The following is a 16,826-nucleotide window of genomic DNA, read 5'->3' on the forward strand; positions in this document are numbered from 1 at the left end:
TCACTGATTTTAACCTAACAGGCTCCAGGGCAGGCAGAGATGTTTGGAAGATGCTGCAGTGAAGGCTTTGAGCTGAGCCTGGGAACCGAGATATGCTTATTGTATTAGCCATGAGAGCAAGAGAGGAGCTCACTCTGGGGCTTCTGCATCACAATTATAACTTCTTTTTGAGTGACAGCACAGCTTTTGGAGAATACATTAACTTCAGCTCACCAAAATGCAAGATAGGAGAAAAATCATTCCTGGACCTTTTGTAGGGTTAAAAAACAAGGAATCTTCACTCCTTTTGCTGTTAAGTCCTGTTGGCTATTAGCATTGACTTTGGTACTGGTGCACATTGGGGTTTTTTTTGTTTATCCTCACAACCCTCCTCTAACTGTTAATACCTATAGAAATCTTTAAAGGGGGGAGGAAATACATGCATGCATTTAATTTCTGTACGCTTTTTCTTTGCTCAATAATTCTATTCAGCAAAATGTATTGCACCACAGAGAATAGATTCCATAGAAAATGAATATTGTATTAAAGACAGCATGTGCTTTTCTGGGGGGCGGAGCTGGTCACTGGAACTGAAATAACCATTAGAAAAGGAGTGCATCACTTTTTTTCCCTTTCCTTCAGCATTACACCAAAAGCACATCTGTGCACAACAGCTGGATCTCTGAACTCCACCTGTTGGCAGTATGTGGGACATTGCAGACTGTGTGCAGGCTTCGCCTTTAGCATAAGTTTTAATGCCTAGCTAACAAGCTGGAATTAAAGCGGACATGATGATGGGTGTTTTTGCATAACTCCTAGACCAGCAGTACTATGAAAATGCCAGCAGCATAAGCAACTCTTGCTCACCCATATTTCCAGGACTTGTGAAGCTGCTAGTTTTAAGCCTTTAAAACAAAACAAATCACTGTGCAAGTGCCCGCATATTTAAGATCTGTATTTCTGGGCCACAAGGGAAATGACTATTCATGGCGTCTGTCTCAGATGAGATCTACCTTCTGGAAGGATTTATAAAGCACCTATTGCCATGGTGCCTACATGTTGTTTCTAAATGTGCCTCAGTTATCAAATGTGAAATTGTCTTTTGAGTGAGTTGCTCTGTGACTGTATAAACTCCAGTACTTAAGTATGAGTCCCAGGGGTTGGAGGCAAAACGCAGCCAGACAATAGTACGCTCCAGGGCACTTAATTCCTCCCGGGGATAGGGGCTATGGAAGCTTAGGGACTTTAAGCCTGTAAGCTGTAATACCTTGAGCCCTCAGTCAGGGTTACCATTGTGCTAGATGCTTTACAAATATATGTTGTATGGTCCCTGCCCCATGCTGCTTGTGATATAAATAAACATGACAGCAACAAGTGAGAATACTGATAAATAGCAGGGTGAAGGGCAAAAGGAGGGAGCATGGGCTGTTGCCAGGCAGGGGCAGAATCTTTTCTTACATTTCTATAAAAATAGTGCTTTACATCTTTATTATCCAGGTGTGATTGCCTTTAGGAATTAGATCAGGCATCAAGTCTGAAGAGGTATTTAATGAAGCACCAAGTCATTAGCTTTCATTCAATAATTTGAAGAGGATGTTTCATGCTTAAGCATGTAAAAGGTACAGTCTCACAGGAGAAGGAGGGGTGGTTAAATTACTTGGGGGCTGATTTGCAGAGCCCTGTTGGATCATTTCTTTCTTCAGTCTTTGGCTCCTCTGCTGTTCCCTGTTCATAGTTCCAAGCTAATCCTGAAAGATGGGTATGGACATCACTTTGTCTTATGAGTCTTAAAATCCTTTCATGTAGTCCACCATGCATCTCTTCTATAGTTAGGTTTTTCATCTTCAGGAGCATGTGTGTGGTTTTGCTTTTGTTTGTGGGTGGGGTTTTTTGTTGTTTGGGGTTTTTTTTGTTTGTGCTGTGGGTTTTGTTTTTCTTTTTCTTTAGGTTTTTTTTTTTAAATACTGGGGTGGAACAGAAATAAATTATCTTTTCAAGAGGCAGAAACAGAGGCACAACATTGTCAGTCATACTGCCCGGTGCTGCAGCCTGTGAGCTGACAGCAGAGCAGAGAAGAGAACTTGAGATCCTGGCTTTGAGTATCCTCTGTCTGCAGTGATTTCCAGCCAACACTGTCCTGGTAGCTCAGATCTGAAAGGGTGACCCAGACATAAGACTTCTTTGTCTATGCTTTTTAGCGGCCTGGTTTTACTGGCTAATCCAATTGTGCTTTGGCTTGGGAAGTGGAGTTTTTCTTTGTTGCTCCTGGTTCCTAAGCACAGGATCTGGAAGTTGTGTTTGTCTATCTGTCTGCTAGTTGTGTTCCTGCTCTGATATCCAAGCTGCTGACTTGGAAACACTTCAAAGATTTCCATTCTTGACTGCTACTACAGGGAGTTTTTAATGTTTTCTGATTACAGAGCAGCATTTATTATTATGCCTTTTAAGATAGAGCAACTTTATTTATACATACTTTTTTTTGAAATATATAAATGGGTGTCCTTTGAGACACACTGGGATTGACAAAACAGCTAAGATTTTACTAATGTATTACCACAAAGAACAGAAAATCGGAGGAAGGCATCTGGACAGGTTTGGCAGGTTTTTTAATGATTTCATTTTTTACCCCTATTCCTTCTTGAGACAAATGCGGAGTTCTGCACTGGGCACGCTATCAAATTCTCTGGTCTAGCATATGGCTCATCAAGTCATCTTTCTTGTGCTCTTAAACTTTTCCTCCTGTTCCCATCTTCCTTCCCCGCCTCCCCCTGTCCTTAATCTCATGCGCAATTTGTTATCTCCTTTCTCTCTGTCTTCCTGTCCAAGGCTTACTCATCTCATTATATCTTCTGGTGCCAGAAAAGATGCTGTTGGTTTGCCATATGGCGTTAAGAGGTGCTGATATCACAAACACCGGTTGCTCGGCTTGCCGTAAAGCCTATTAACGCACCCGTCAGCTTGCTGCTGTTCTCGATGACAGTCCATTCTGCATTCTCTTCTATGACTTCTTGTTTTGTTTGTTTGAATTTGTTCAGCGTCAAGGACAGGTAATATTCTGGGGATACTTGCTGACAGCTGACTTAAATTCAGCATTGTAGTTTACACTTTAACTCCAAGCTTAAAACAAATGCAGGTAGATGACTCTTTACACAGTGTAGGTGCGAACTGCCTTCCCAGGATAATTGTGCGTACTGAGTTTGCATGAGTTCAAAAGTGGCTAGGCAAATATATGGAAGCAAAACCAGCTAAAAGCTAAAAAGCTTCCCAAAGGCACCATTGCTAGCTTACAAAACCTTGGACTGCAAATTGCTGGAATCTAAGTCTGCTCTGGAAGTTCTAGCACTGTTTTTTTGCTGTGGTCTTATGCTCTTCCCATGGACACTGTTGGCCATAGGATACTAGACTACTTGGACTTTCAGCTTAAGCTGGTGTAGCTGTTCTGGCCTGGCTAATTACTTTGTGCTTAGAATACCTGTTTCCCTTTTCACTTCCATTTTATATATGATTAAAATGTAGGGATATAGGACCACAGTCAACCCTGGGTCACTTTTTTCAGATTCCTTCCTCATTGACAACTGAGCCTGACAATCCCATGATAAGCAATTCAGGCTCCCTTTTCAATGTCGTTAGGTCGTTCGTCCCATCACTGCCAAGAGGATTTTTCAGAGCTTCATTTTCCAGTGCTTAAAAACCATTCTTTAATTTCCATTTGAAATTTATTCATGGCCATTTTATATCCATTTGTCCTTGTGCCAACTTTGTTCTTTAGTTTAAGTAGCTCTCTGCCTTCCTCAGTGTTTACTTCTCCCCCACCAAGCACGTCTACGGAGAACAATCAAGTCACCTCTTAACCATCATTTTGCTAAGGTGACAAAACTGTGATCTTTAAGACTCCTCATGAGATATGTCTCCATTACCATAATGATTGCCTTAGCAGTTTTCTGCATGGTTCCTTCTGCATACCATGTATAGCTGTTCAGGTGAAGCCTTGTATGAAGACATTCCTGCTTTCCCTTCTCCACTGGCAGTGGCTTTCCTGAGACCTGATCTGTCCTTTTTCACGGGGTCATTCTGCTGGGTCATGCTTGTCTTCATCTAATGAGCTCATATATCCAGGGTGTCCGTCAACTCACTTCCAAATTATGAGCCCTTGCTCATAACAGCAATTCTTATTAAACCCTAAATGCGTAACCTTGCACTTTGACTATTACATTTCATCACCTTTCTATTACTTCAGAATTCAAGAACATCCTGTTACTCCTGAAAGATATTCCGAACTCCCTGATATTGGCAGTAGCTCCTGGCTTCACACAGTCAGCAGGTTTTGTTAGTACACTCTGACTTATTGTGCCAAGGTCATTAATGAAATGATAAAATAAGATCCGTCTCAAAACCTGCTTGTGGACTTCCACACATAACTTCCCTCCAGACTAGTAATTCCTCTTCCCACAAAAATCCTGTCATTGCCTCTTTAACCAGTTCTTTACCCATCTTGCAATTCTTATACTAATCCCCATGTTCTCCAGCTTGTGCCACTGTGGCACCATATCAAATGCTCATTGAAGTACAGATAAATTAGACCTACCACATTTCCCTTGCCTAGAAAGATTGGTTATCTTCTCAGAGAAAGATATCAAGTTAGGCTGGCTTGATCTACTCTTGGTAAGTCCTTTTTATCCCTTAACTTGTTTTATCTGTTTTGTAGTTTACCCTCATGCCTTTATTTTTCCTTTCAAAATTTGTTCTGAAGCAATGCATGTTATTGTGGTCAGTCGACTGGGTCTGCGCCTACTTATGCCTAACTGTAGAGTACATGCTGTAGGGCGTCCAGAACACTGCGTATTGCCTATGCCAAAACCCTTGTGATGAATTGCAGTACTTGAAGAGGTGAAATATACTAGTTTGGTTCCACTTTATTGCCAGACTATGTACAGGCATGGACTGAGATGAGGATGTGTCTAGACTGTTAGCCTGGGATGTGGGAAATCCAGCTAGCTACAGCTGCAGGTCTGTAATGTTTTTTTTTGCAGAAGTAGGTGGTGATTGTGAAAATTTCTGATTCTGCTGAGTGGTGGTGCTGGGATCTGTGTGATACCACCTTTAATATTTTTTTTTTATAGGACATGTCCAAATTTTCCATCCCACAGTACCATCTGCGTGGATTTCCTTACATCTTTACGTTACATCTTACATTACTTTACATCTTACGGTCTTGGTTTTCTCAGCTTTACAGTCAAAGCAGTTGCAACCTGTTCTACCAGGTCACATCAAAAGCACAAATAGTTCTTATCCCTCGACTCAGGGCAGGTCAGCTCCTTCTGAGCCTGGAGAAGAGAAGTGACCGGGGTTGTTAAGGCTGTAGAAGGGTCAGCTATGGTATGGCCAGGAAGAGTTTAGGTCTTCTGGGGCAAGTGTGATGAGGAATTAGAGAATATAGGGATTCAAAGATAGTAGGAATAGGAGATTACACCTTCCAAGAACATGGTTTGGGAGGTCCGAGGTCCTCTGAGGATGAATGAAGTTGTACACAATGTGGCTTACAGACCCCCCAAAAAGTATTGGAGAATCCAGATTTGCCGATTGTTTGGTTGATGGGAGGTTTGCTGGCAGCGTTGACGTTATGACAGTGGTGTAGCTCTAGTGAAACTTTTTGCAATACATATAAGCACCCTCAAAAGAAGTCAGATGCCTACAGGAAATCCTTAGATCTCTTCTGCCTGGAGCCAGAAACACTCTGATCCTTCCTTCATTGCTCTGCTGTTATGGCATGTGATTGAGACATCACATGTAGCCTGCAAACATAGGTATGTAATGTAGTCTCCTTTACAAGATATTTACTTGAGTGTGAGCCTTGGGAGGTGCTCTGGATGGAATTTTGACTTGCTTAGAGCTGTGTACTTTGTTCCAAATTTTAAACTCAGGGAAAGACTGAGTGATCAGTGGCTGTAGTGTATCCCTCTTCCGAGCATGCCAAATAGCTGGTGGATGACAGTATTCCTCCCACCAGCTGAATGATTGCTGTTTAGGTCATGTTAAAGACGCAATAAGAGCATGGCTGGGCTTCCACTGGTGAGATTTTTAGCTAATGATTTCCTGTTCTGTCTGTATTTGAGTGCATTTCTTCTACAGTTTGTAATGCTGCTGTTGAACTCCGACAGATTCATTACATAAGAATGACATTAGATAGGGATGTCGACCCAACATCAGCAAGCACCAGATTTTGACTCTTTCTTAGTCTCAGCTGCTGTTAGGACAACGATGAACAGCAGCTTGATGACAAAAAAATATTTCTTGCCGCAGGATGATAATTGGCTCAGTATGGAAGTTAATACAATTTTGTTTGGGGGTTGGTTTATAAAAAGATTACATTTTAAGAAATCCTTGGGCATGGAGGGTTTTGTGGCTGTATTTATTTAATCAGCTGTGGGTGCTTGAAACTTCACAGCAGTAAGCCAGGTTAGAACATGGATCTTCTTGCTCTAGCAGAACATGATTGGAAAAAAAAATTTCCAGTGGGGCTAGTGTGATGGAGACTATACCACATGAGGAAGAAACTTGCTTCTAGATGGTGGGCAGTAAGGATGTCTCAGTTCAGCTTTTCACGCTACAAATGCTAGTGACCAGCTCCCTTTCAAACCAGAGCTATGCTGACTCAAGCAGGTTGAGTTGCTTACCTGCACATTGAAGCAACACAGAAGGTCAACAGAAATCTCTCTGTGTATCTCTCCCCTCTACCTCCTCACTCTAAGCATTATGGGGCAAGTTGTCTTACTGCACATCTTTAGCATCTTTCTTACAAGTCCTGACCAGAGTGGGGGCCTTTACATGCCACTGCAATGCCAAGACATTGTTGTAATTAAAAGAAATTAACTTTTCTTTTCCATTAAAGCTGGTGGGAGCGAGGATGGGGTTGAAGCTTGTTTTGGGAAAATGGAGAAGGGAGTGGAATTTGGCTGGAAATACTGATGTGGATGTCCCAGCTTGACGCAGAAGTTGTCATCTACTGGTGCAGATAGAAGCACTGGTGTCTGGAGTGGTCATGTGCTGAGTCTCATACAAAGAAATAGCTCTGGGGCAGCAGTTTGAAGACTTGCTTCATTGCTTTGGATGTGTGGGTGTTGCTTTAAATGTAATGGTCACTACAAGTCAGTGTAATGCTGAAGCTAGAGGGCTAATGGTCTTTTCAAATAACTGAGTCAGCTGCAGAGCCTGGATCCTCCGCTGGTATAAAACATTGCAGTTCTGTCAAAGTCCATCATAAGCTGTCAGTTTAGACCAGCTGGGATGCCTGGCCCAGAAGACTGTGAAGATGAAGGTTACAAAAATTATCAGAGAAATTGACATTATTTCTCCATCTCTCTTCTTTCCCCAGGGCAGCCATTGAGGCTCTGGCAGCTTTGCTGAAATCAAGTAAGCTTTCTCTTTTTTTTTTTTTTTTTTCCCCTTCATATTCTTTCTGACTTTCCTTTCTCTGCTGTTCTTCTGCACAGAGTAATCCTGTTGAACCTCATTCTCCCTTGATATCCCTTCTTCCCTCAGTCCCAAAGAACACTGCTTAGAAAGGAGAGGCAGTAGTGCAGTTTCCTATATGCCTAGCTATGATTCTTGGAGGCCCATGGCTCTGTGGCACACAACTCTATGGGAGGTGGTGCTCTAGGTCCCAGGGAGTGAGCTGCTGAGAGAACCAGACTAGACCCTTACTTTGAGTATTTAGGGAACAGTGGTTGTCCTGGGGATTGGAACAGTGGAGGAAATAGGGAACCTTTCCAGCCAGCGACTAATGCTCATTGCTCTGTTCCACATTACTGGAGAGTTGTGCCAGGACCTGTCTGTCCTGTGGTGGCAGTGAACTATGTGCTTACCTGGTAGCAATGATGCTGTTAGCAAAGGTTTGGAAAACTTCTGTAGTCAAAAAGAGGTGACCTTATTCTGCCTTGCAACCTTGTCAGGTCTGATAATGTGCAGACAGGGCTGAGACCTAGTGATTGCAGCCGTACAGCCCTGCTACAGAAGGCTGTGCTTAGCATTTGCACCAGCTGACTGGGGGTGTTGAAGACCTTAACGTGGGTTCTCAGGCACACACTGCTGGTGTGACTGTTCCTGAAATGAATGTGCTACCCTTTTTTTTTGCCTTTATCCCATCCAAAAATGCTTAGCTTTTTATTACCAGACTTTAATAAAGCTTTGATTAAGAAAGAGCACTCTACTATTGCAGACAATCTACAATAAATCACAATGGCGTATTGTCCTTCTCTCCCTCTATTTCTTTCTTCCCCTCCTTTTCTTCCCCTCCCCCTTCTCCTTTTCATAGTATCAGAATAAGTGCATTTGTGAAAACCTGTAGCCCTGGAAGCAGTGCTTAAATGAGCATGCTGCAATGGGATCATGTCTGACTTGCATCAGCTAGTGATGTATTCTGAAATTAATGCCTCAGTATTAACCTTGCTGCCTAGATTTAAAGGTCACATTATTGCAACAAGGAAAGACCACCTGGTTTGGGCACTAAGTCTTAAGGGGACTGTGGGGATATGCCACAGCTGCTTGCAACACAAAAGCAAAATTAACTTTTGGAGTAGAAAGAAGTTTACAGAGAAGGCTAAAAAGGTGGACCAAGAGCTGAAAGCTCAGCTGGCAGCTTGAGCTTTTCACCTGAATTCCTGTTTTATGGTAAGTACTAGGACTGGGAAGTGAAATTCTGTTGTCCCAAGATATTTATAGGACAAATTTTCTACTTGGAGGCTTGTTCCAGGTCTAGGGATGAGAACAGTATATAGAAGTGGAGGACTAATTACCAAGGGAAGCTTATTATTATTACCAAGGAAATGTGGTCTCCTGGGGAGTTGAAAATACATGTTGTAAAAGTTGTGGGGGGAAGCTGAGGATGACATAAAGAATCTAAAAGGATTGGATTCAGCTCCAAATTCTCTCAGCACTTTCTCTCCTGGAATGAGGTAAGTCTGCGTGGTTTTTTTTGTGTGTGGTTTTTTTTTTTTTTAAACCATTTAGTCTTAGAAATTGCTTGTGTGACTTTTCTCAGCCAACTTATGTTGTGAAGGCATCTTGGTTGGTTCTTCCTTTTATGCCTTTTGCACTTCAGGAAGTGCGTAGAGGGTTTCCAGTACTGGAAGAACACACAGATCACTCTGGTTTCTTGTTTCGGGTATCTTCACAGAAGGTACAAAAAATGGACTCTGATTAAAATATAATCTGTTGAGCAAAGCAGTCTATATACTGTCACGCTGGTTGATCACTGTGGTGTATAGAATAGGGTTCTCATGTTCATTTGTACTGTTGACTGTTACAAACAAAGGCATTGTCTGGCAGACACATTTCTTCACTTGGAGACACCGTTCCCAGTTTGCTGTTATGTGTCCTTTCCCCCTTTAAGGCACTGGACCCGGGACTTGAGAAATGGTGCCAATACTGTGCCACCAAATAGAGCATCACAGCACACAAGTCAGCTTGAACTGTGTTTTATGATGTTTTCTGCAGTATGATGCAGAATGGTCAAGAATATCTTTTAGTTTTCTCCTTGTCCTGTGGCTCAGTATGTGAGAAGCTCCAGGCTTCTGGAGTAGACTGCTCTGGTAGCTGCATACAAATGAGCAGGCTGTGCCTTTTGGGAGGTGTTGGGGTAGGAGATGTGAAAACCAGCTCTGGTTCTTCCAGAGATAAATCCACCATGGCTGGAAAAGAGCTGAATTCTCTTTCATGATTGTGTCAGGGCAGCTTTGTTTGTCACAGTGAACTTATGCCCATGATCTTAGCTCTTTTAAATGTTGCAGGGGTTCTTAGAAAGTTAAAAATCAGATCTGGTGCATGCTGTAGCTCTTGAAAATTGCTTATGAAAACAAGGGTAAAACTGTACACAGCAAAGAACCCAGAAGCCTTTTAGCATGTTTTAGATGGGATGCAAACTAAACAGGAGGCAGGAATCCTGGAATGTGCTATAGAACTGGATTGCTGGACTGATTACTGTGAGCTTTGTTGGAGACTTGTAGTAACCCACTTGCTGGGAAATGGTGGTGAGAATCAGTTTTGGTGGGGGTTAAAACTATAAAACAGACAGGACAAGAACACACCCATTCTTGAGGGTGTCCCTGTAGGGATGACGCATCCTTAAGTGATCACGAGGGTTAGTTATACACGGAGTTGTGCTGAAGGGAAAGTGTGCTTCTTGCTTGTGGCAGTGAACTGCAATGGGAGAACACTCAGTAGTTTTAACAGGAGCAGGCAGATGGCAGTGTGTCCCCCTGATGGATTTGGAAACGTCCATCTTCAGCTCCTCAGGGTTCCTTAAGCTCTACTTGAGGATTTGTCCACCTGCAGAGCCAGGGGCTGGCTAGAAACTTTTTGGCCTCTGTCTCTTTCCTAACAGAAGGTGATGCTAAATGCCCACTTAACAGGTGCATAACGGCAAGAAGCAAGATCTGCCAGGAAAGAAAGCATCAGTATAAGAAAAAAAAAATTACTGCTCCAGCTGTACCTGGAAAAATATTGCTGTTGTGTTTCAGAAGGGAAGGTACAAGATTGTAGTCTCCCATCATTTTTTTCTTTGGACAATCTTGTGCTTCATCCAGAACAGGGGAGGAATTCCTGGAGACCCAGTGCAAGACAAGAGCGATGTTGATTGTCCTGTTCCCCTGTACATGATGGAAATCAGTGATAGTTGTAGGGATGGTGAATAATGGAGAAACAGAAGTTTAGGTCCCTTCTAACAGTGCTGCATCTTTCTATCAGTAGAAGCTCGGATAACTGTTAGAGATGCTGTTTCATGCCTGACCATCAGCCAGTTTCTCACTCCTGACTGCTTCTCTCTTTCCAAGCACCCCAGAATACTTTACCAATCTCTGCATGCTACTCTCCCAGTTGCTGTTCTCCACCTGCCATGCCCATATGTACAAGCAAACAGCTTGTAACAAGTCCTCCCTCCATTTCCTTGCTGTTTTCTTTATCAGTTGTCTCTCCACCGTGCTGTTAACTCCCTCTGACTGAACTAGATTATTATACAGGCTGAATATGTTGCTTGGTAGATATCTATAATGGTGCTGAAGTGCTGTGAGAGCATCAGGAGTTTTTTACTCTTCTTTTGGATGTTACAGTCAAAAGATTTCCAGTGTTACACCTGTCCATACTTCTTTCTTCAATTTATAGATGCTTACTACAGCCTAGGGTGGGGATGGGGGGTAGATACTGATAGCTATAGATAAAGTGAGGTGGGATGAGGCACAGCATCCTTCCCAGAGTCTGTTCTCTCTGTCCCAGAGTATACCTGCTACTCTTTCCAGCCTCCTTTTGGTTTAGTTCTGCTTCTCTGTATACCTGTCTTTGTACCTTGATCTTCTGTCTTAAGGCCTTGGGAGCTCATCATTAAGATCTCCTTTGCCTGCAAGAGGCCCAGGTGTGGAGGTGGGCATACACCAGCTGGAGCCTGTTTGAGCAGCAGTGGAAGGCAAGGGCTGCCCTCCATGTCACTCTTAGCCATGGGATCTATTGCTTTTAGTGAATGCACCCCCCAAAATAAAACACACAAACCATTCCCAGTCTTGGGGGAGTGGAAGAAAACTGGATACCTGATACATAAGTGGAGACAAGTGCATATCTAGGGGTTTGCGGGCTGCAGGCAGTGAGATGGCCCAAACACTGGGCACTGCTGCTCAGCACCTCGAGCCACATGATGGCGATGTTATTATAGGGATCCCCGCTCCCACTGGTGCTTAATCCAATATTTATTTCTGGTGAGTAATTTGTTTATCAGCAGGTTATTTTAATCTAATTTTGGTTGTATTTGTTATTCCTGACTATCTGTACTTCCCAGAATTAGCAGCTTGCATGTCTTTAAGGAAATTGGCTAGAGCTGATCTCAGAGGCATTTGCTCAGCGGATATTGAAGGAAAAGGCTAGGGAAATGGGCAGGGCCCTTGTTGCAGTGTTTGCCTAGTAAAATTGTAATAAGCAATTTAAAAAGACACGTTGTGGTGACCTCTGATTATGCTTATTTCATCAAGACAATTCTGTGTGCTAACAGCAGTTATTGCTGATGGCCTTTCCACTCTCTATCTCTTCCTTCCTCCTTTTGTCTTTTTTATCCTCTTGCCTTCCTTTTTTTCCCCCAGCCTTTCATCTTTCACTTCCTGCTCTTTCCTCCTCATCTTCCATCAACTAACCTTTATTTAACCTTTCACCCCATTTGTTTTTTCACCAAAACATAAGGATTATATCTTGTGGCTGGCAGGATAAAACAATCAGTGTCATTCTTTTCCTTTTATGCTGGCATCAAGGAGGGGTAACTCACTCTGTGAGGAACAGAAAGTGATGTTCTAGCATATAAGCAGATTATGGTTTCTGAAAGGCCTGCACCCTCTATGTCTGAATTAATAATGCTTTGCAACAGATCTACTGATGCAGGTCTTTGATCTTATGTCAAAATAGCCCTATGGTTAAGCCATGTCTGTTCCTGTAGCCAACAACACGACGTTTGTGATTTGCCTAATGTTTCGCCAGGTACCCATTTCTCATGATTGGTTTAAGACTTCATTATTCACCTCTGGATTCAAACTCCATTATTAGTCTGGCCCCAAATCTATCATCACAACTTGTAGAGTATTGTGATCAGAGTTGAATTTTTCAAATAGTTCCTTTTAGAATCATCTAAAACAAGTTGTGTGTCTTTCCATTCTTCCTGAATTTCAGAATGCAAATAGTCTTGATTCTATATTTTTAAGTTTATCTCTTTGAGAAGAGTCACTTTGTGGGGGGGGGGAAAATAAGGTTTGAAAGGTCATTTATATTTCCTTCCCCAAGATTGCTCTTCATTCACAGTCATATCCCAAACTGAAAGTATCTGAGTGCTCTAGAGAAAAAGGTTGTTTTCATCTCCTGGGGCATGGCAGCTTCCCATTGATTATACCCACCCTGAGGAGCAAATCAACCCAAAGGAGCTTCATTATTCTCTGACAACCTTAATAGTGACTGCTTACTGCCTTTGTCTTGGCATGGGCAGAGTTTGTGCCTCCAGTGATGATCTGGCTTGAGAAGATTCAGTGGCTGAATTTGAGGAAGTCTTCTTCCAGATTTTCTAGCATCCTTATTTGAACTCTTTCAAACCACTTTAATCAGAAAAATGAAGCAGGAAATTTTGTAAAAAAAAGTATTTTTTGTGGATTTCCAGCTTTCTGCTGAGTTCCAACCAGAAGACGCTGTGAAACTGAAAAATAAAGGAGAAAAAGGAAACCTTTTTGAAAATCAGTTTTCTCTGGAGTTAGTTCAAAAGTTTCAAAAGGGATTGGTTTGCTCTTTGTTAATTTTTACATGTGAACAACATAACAAAGGCAAAATAGAGAATAACCACCATGTCATAATACAGTTTGTAAGACTGCCACTGATTTGGCCAACACCTGGAAGTAAAACAAATATTTTGGAGTAGAAAGAATGAGCTGTTCTTGTACTGAAGCTAAGCTTCAGTTGTCTAGTCCTGGTATTAGGAGCAAAACATAACCTTGTAGTTGCTACCAAATCCCACCTGTGTTCTCTACCTCTGTGTCAGTGTTGTTTGTCTATCCTAAATGCTTAAATAAATGCCTGGACTCTGAAGTTTACAGGGCACAGTTAGAGTAGTCTTCTGGCTTCCAACCAGAGTTAAGCTGGAACTGCAGGGCCCACTCAGTCTGAATTCACCCCAGCACTTGATGGGTGTCTAGGTTTCTCCCTGGGGACAACCCATTTTGTTTCTATAGGGAATCCTCATGCTTATCTCCAGCAAAAATGGCCTCTCAATGACCGAATACAGCAACTGTTTCCTCTTTGCTTTAGGAGGTATCTTGCATCTTTTATTCCCAAGAGGCAATCACTAGAGCAGGGCAGGAAGTTGGAGATTTTCTATTCCTTTCACTCCTTTAGGGGGCCATAGGGTTAATTTAGCAGAGCATTCTTATCTCCAAACTGTAGCAATGTATGCTTTTGGCATAATGAATCAGCTGAATGGCATCAACAAAAAGATTTAAGCAGATAGACAGAAAGATATTTATCTTTTTGTTCTGCTTGGTAAGCAGTGCATTGCTCATCATATTTCAGGTTGACTGTAATGCAGTTTTGTGATTAAATATGCTGTGTGTGTTTTCCAGTGGTCCCTGTGTTCCTGGCAAACACTTCAAAGGGGACTGGAATGCGAGAAGGGCTTCAGAAATGTCCACAGAAACACTGGCAGTTGTGAGACTTTCATCTGCTAGACTGAATCCCTGGCTTTAGAGTCTATCCTTGTCCCCCAACACAAAATAAGAATTCTGTCAAAACTGGGGATTTCTTTGTAGTGTGATCCCCTTGCTAATTTAGATGCACTTTAACTGTTTGATGTCTCCACGCATGGGTTGTGCATCCACGTCAAATATTTCTGTCTAACTACGCAGATTATTCAGGCCAGATACTCTGTGCTGCAGTGCTTAAACTTTCACTGGTTGGCAGCACTGCCTGGAAGTAGAGAGTCAGTTCTAGAAGTGTGGGAAATGAAAAAGACATTAAGCATTCCCCTATCGCCCATCCCAGCCCCAGCAGGCAGAATTGAAACTCTTGCATTGAAAATAGTGTGCCAGTGACAGGTTTGGGGAAGGTGATGAACAAACACAGTCCTCCCCTGTCAGAGATGCCAGAATAAGATTAGGAAGACAGATCAAGCATGACTCAAAGTAGGAAGCACCATTGCTGAGCGCTTCTGAAAGGTGCGTGGAAGGAGAGCTTCCATTTCCACTGAGCACTGGCTGTATCGGGGGAGAAGGAAAGGGACTAACAAAAGAATGACAGCAAAAGGTTCAAAAAGCATAGGACATTTTACCACTTAGCATACAGATCATGCATACTCACTCCAGGAGTGGGTTCTTGCTGCCTAAAAATCTGTGCATTGCTGCTTGTACCTGTATGACTCATTTCCACCACCTGTATTTGTGCCAAAATATAGATAGATACCCATGCAGGTTCATCCCTAGATGGAGAGTTCAACAGACACAGACAGGTGGGGAGGCCTCCTTTTTCCATTCTGCCTTCTGGAGATCTTGGCATATTTCCTCCTTCGTTTATTTGCTACTTTATTGACTATACAACTGAAAAAGTGGAATTAAAAAAATAAGAAAAACACTGACAACACAAGAGAGCAGAACAGAATCAATGACATCAGACAGGAGAAACAAAATGAATATGTGTTTTGCCCCTTCAGCAAGTAATTCTCATTGCTCCTGATCAAAGTGCTGAGGGAACTATAGTCTTGCCTCTCCCATCTCCTCGCAGAACAGACTATCTCAGCTTCACTTTTCAAAGCAACTGTTTTGTTCTTAAAGGTGGTAAGTACTACAGAAAACATGAGGGAAAACAGCTTCCCCCATGCTTTTCATCCAGTGATAAAACTGAGACATGGGACAGTTGTGTGTTCTGGTCCCTATGGAGCTGGGATCCAAACGTGGAAGTCTGTCTTGAAAGAGGTGAGGAAAACCTTGCAAACACATTTTGTGAGATTTCTTTTTTTCTTTTTTTAAAAATAAATTCCCCAAGCAGCTCTACCCACAGAGCTTTCCAATATTTTCCTTGTCCTATTGACATTGACACAGAAAGCGTAGACTTCAAGCACTGAATGCTAGGGGCTATAAATCCCTCGATCTAGTCCAATCTCATCTGCCTCTGAACACTTCAGAGAAGTGTTCTTCTCTGAGTCTGATCCAAATTGTCCCTACCTTATACTCCTTGACTCTCTTCTTTTTGTCATGTTTTATATACTTATTGACTTTTACAGAGCTTCCTGAGTAATTCTTCAAAGATTGACTTATTTAAGGGGTTAGTCATCCTGCAGGTTAGTAAACATGACAGCTAGTTGAGGTTTAACAGGGAGTCACGAATAAAATAATTGGGATCATTAAAGGATTCTCAGGCAATTAAAGTTTTCTTGCAGGAAGTCAAATAGAAAAGGGAAACATAGAGTGAAAGTCAAAGGAGGATGACCTTCTACGTGCTAACAACCACTGAGCCCCAAAACACAAGATGTACCGGCAGAGCTAGTGTGAGATGGTTAACGACAAGGGGATAAAGTGCTAGAAAGAACTGCAGGCCAAGGTGTAGGAGACTGGACAGAGGTATATAGGAATAGCTGTGGGACTAGCAGGTCGGTGTAGAGACAAGTCAACCGGGTGGTGTGAAGGTGCAGAGCAAGATTAGGGTTGGAAAACTGGTCTGGGGTGCTGTTTGTTGCCTGCCCTGTGGTGCCAATGGTAGGGAAAATTGCAGGATAAGACCAGACAGCAGAGCTACCCTCTAATTCCTTTTCCAGGTAAGAGTTTGCTAATGTACTGCAGAGAGCAGACTCAGGCAACTCCCTTCCCCTTTCCAATACCTCCATCTACTTCATCACTGAGACTGAGGTTTGCTGCCTACTAGCTGCTTCCTGGTGACTCTCTGCATGGATTCCCTTGTTACTGATTTTCTTCATGCAGCATCTTACCCCTTTCTGTCTCTCTCTTAACCTCTAGCTGCTTCTCCTGTCCTGTAAATCCCCACTGATGACACTAATGTTCCAGGTGTGAGAGGCTCTGGTGCTTTGTTTAATGAACTGGAAATGAATTGGAGCTTACTAGCTCTGGAGAACCCACACCAAGAGCCATCTGTTGTGAGCTGCAAATGCTGATTGGTATTCAGGGAGCTGAGTTCTACTCTTATGTATGCTACCTGGCCTCTTGGTTGATTACTGAGCTCCTGACAGCTTCTAATGTGTGTCACAGCAAGGAATGTCAGGACCAGTCAAGAAAATATGTTTAGGCAGGGTTGGTTTAAAGGAAAGGAGCCTTGAGTCTGGTTGGCTTCATACCATGTGG

General features: G+C 42.5%; 1 protein-coding gene across 1 annotated transcript in view; it reads left to right on the forward strand.

The window, feature by feature from the left end:
- The window catches only part of AGBL1 (AGBL carboxypeptidase 1), a 270,761-nt gene that overhangs the window by 20,816 nt on the left and 233,119 nt on the right, over positions 1-16,826 (forward strand). The window contains exon 4 of the mRNA XM_064456203.1: positions 7,352-7,389. Within this exon, the coding sequence (XP_064312273.1) occupies positions 7,352-7,389 (38 nt within the window). The remainder of the gene's footprint in view (positions 1-7,351; positions 7,390-16,826) is intronic.

The sequence above is a fragment of the Phalacrocorax carbo genome, chromosome 7, assembly GCF_963921805.1.
Source record: "Phalacrocorax carbo chromosome 7, bPhaCar2.1, whole genome shotgun sequence".
NCBI classification, from domain to species: Eukaryota; Metazoa; Chordata; class Aves; order Suliformes; family Phalacrocoracidae; genus Phalacrocorax; species Phalacrocorax carbo.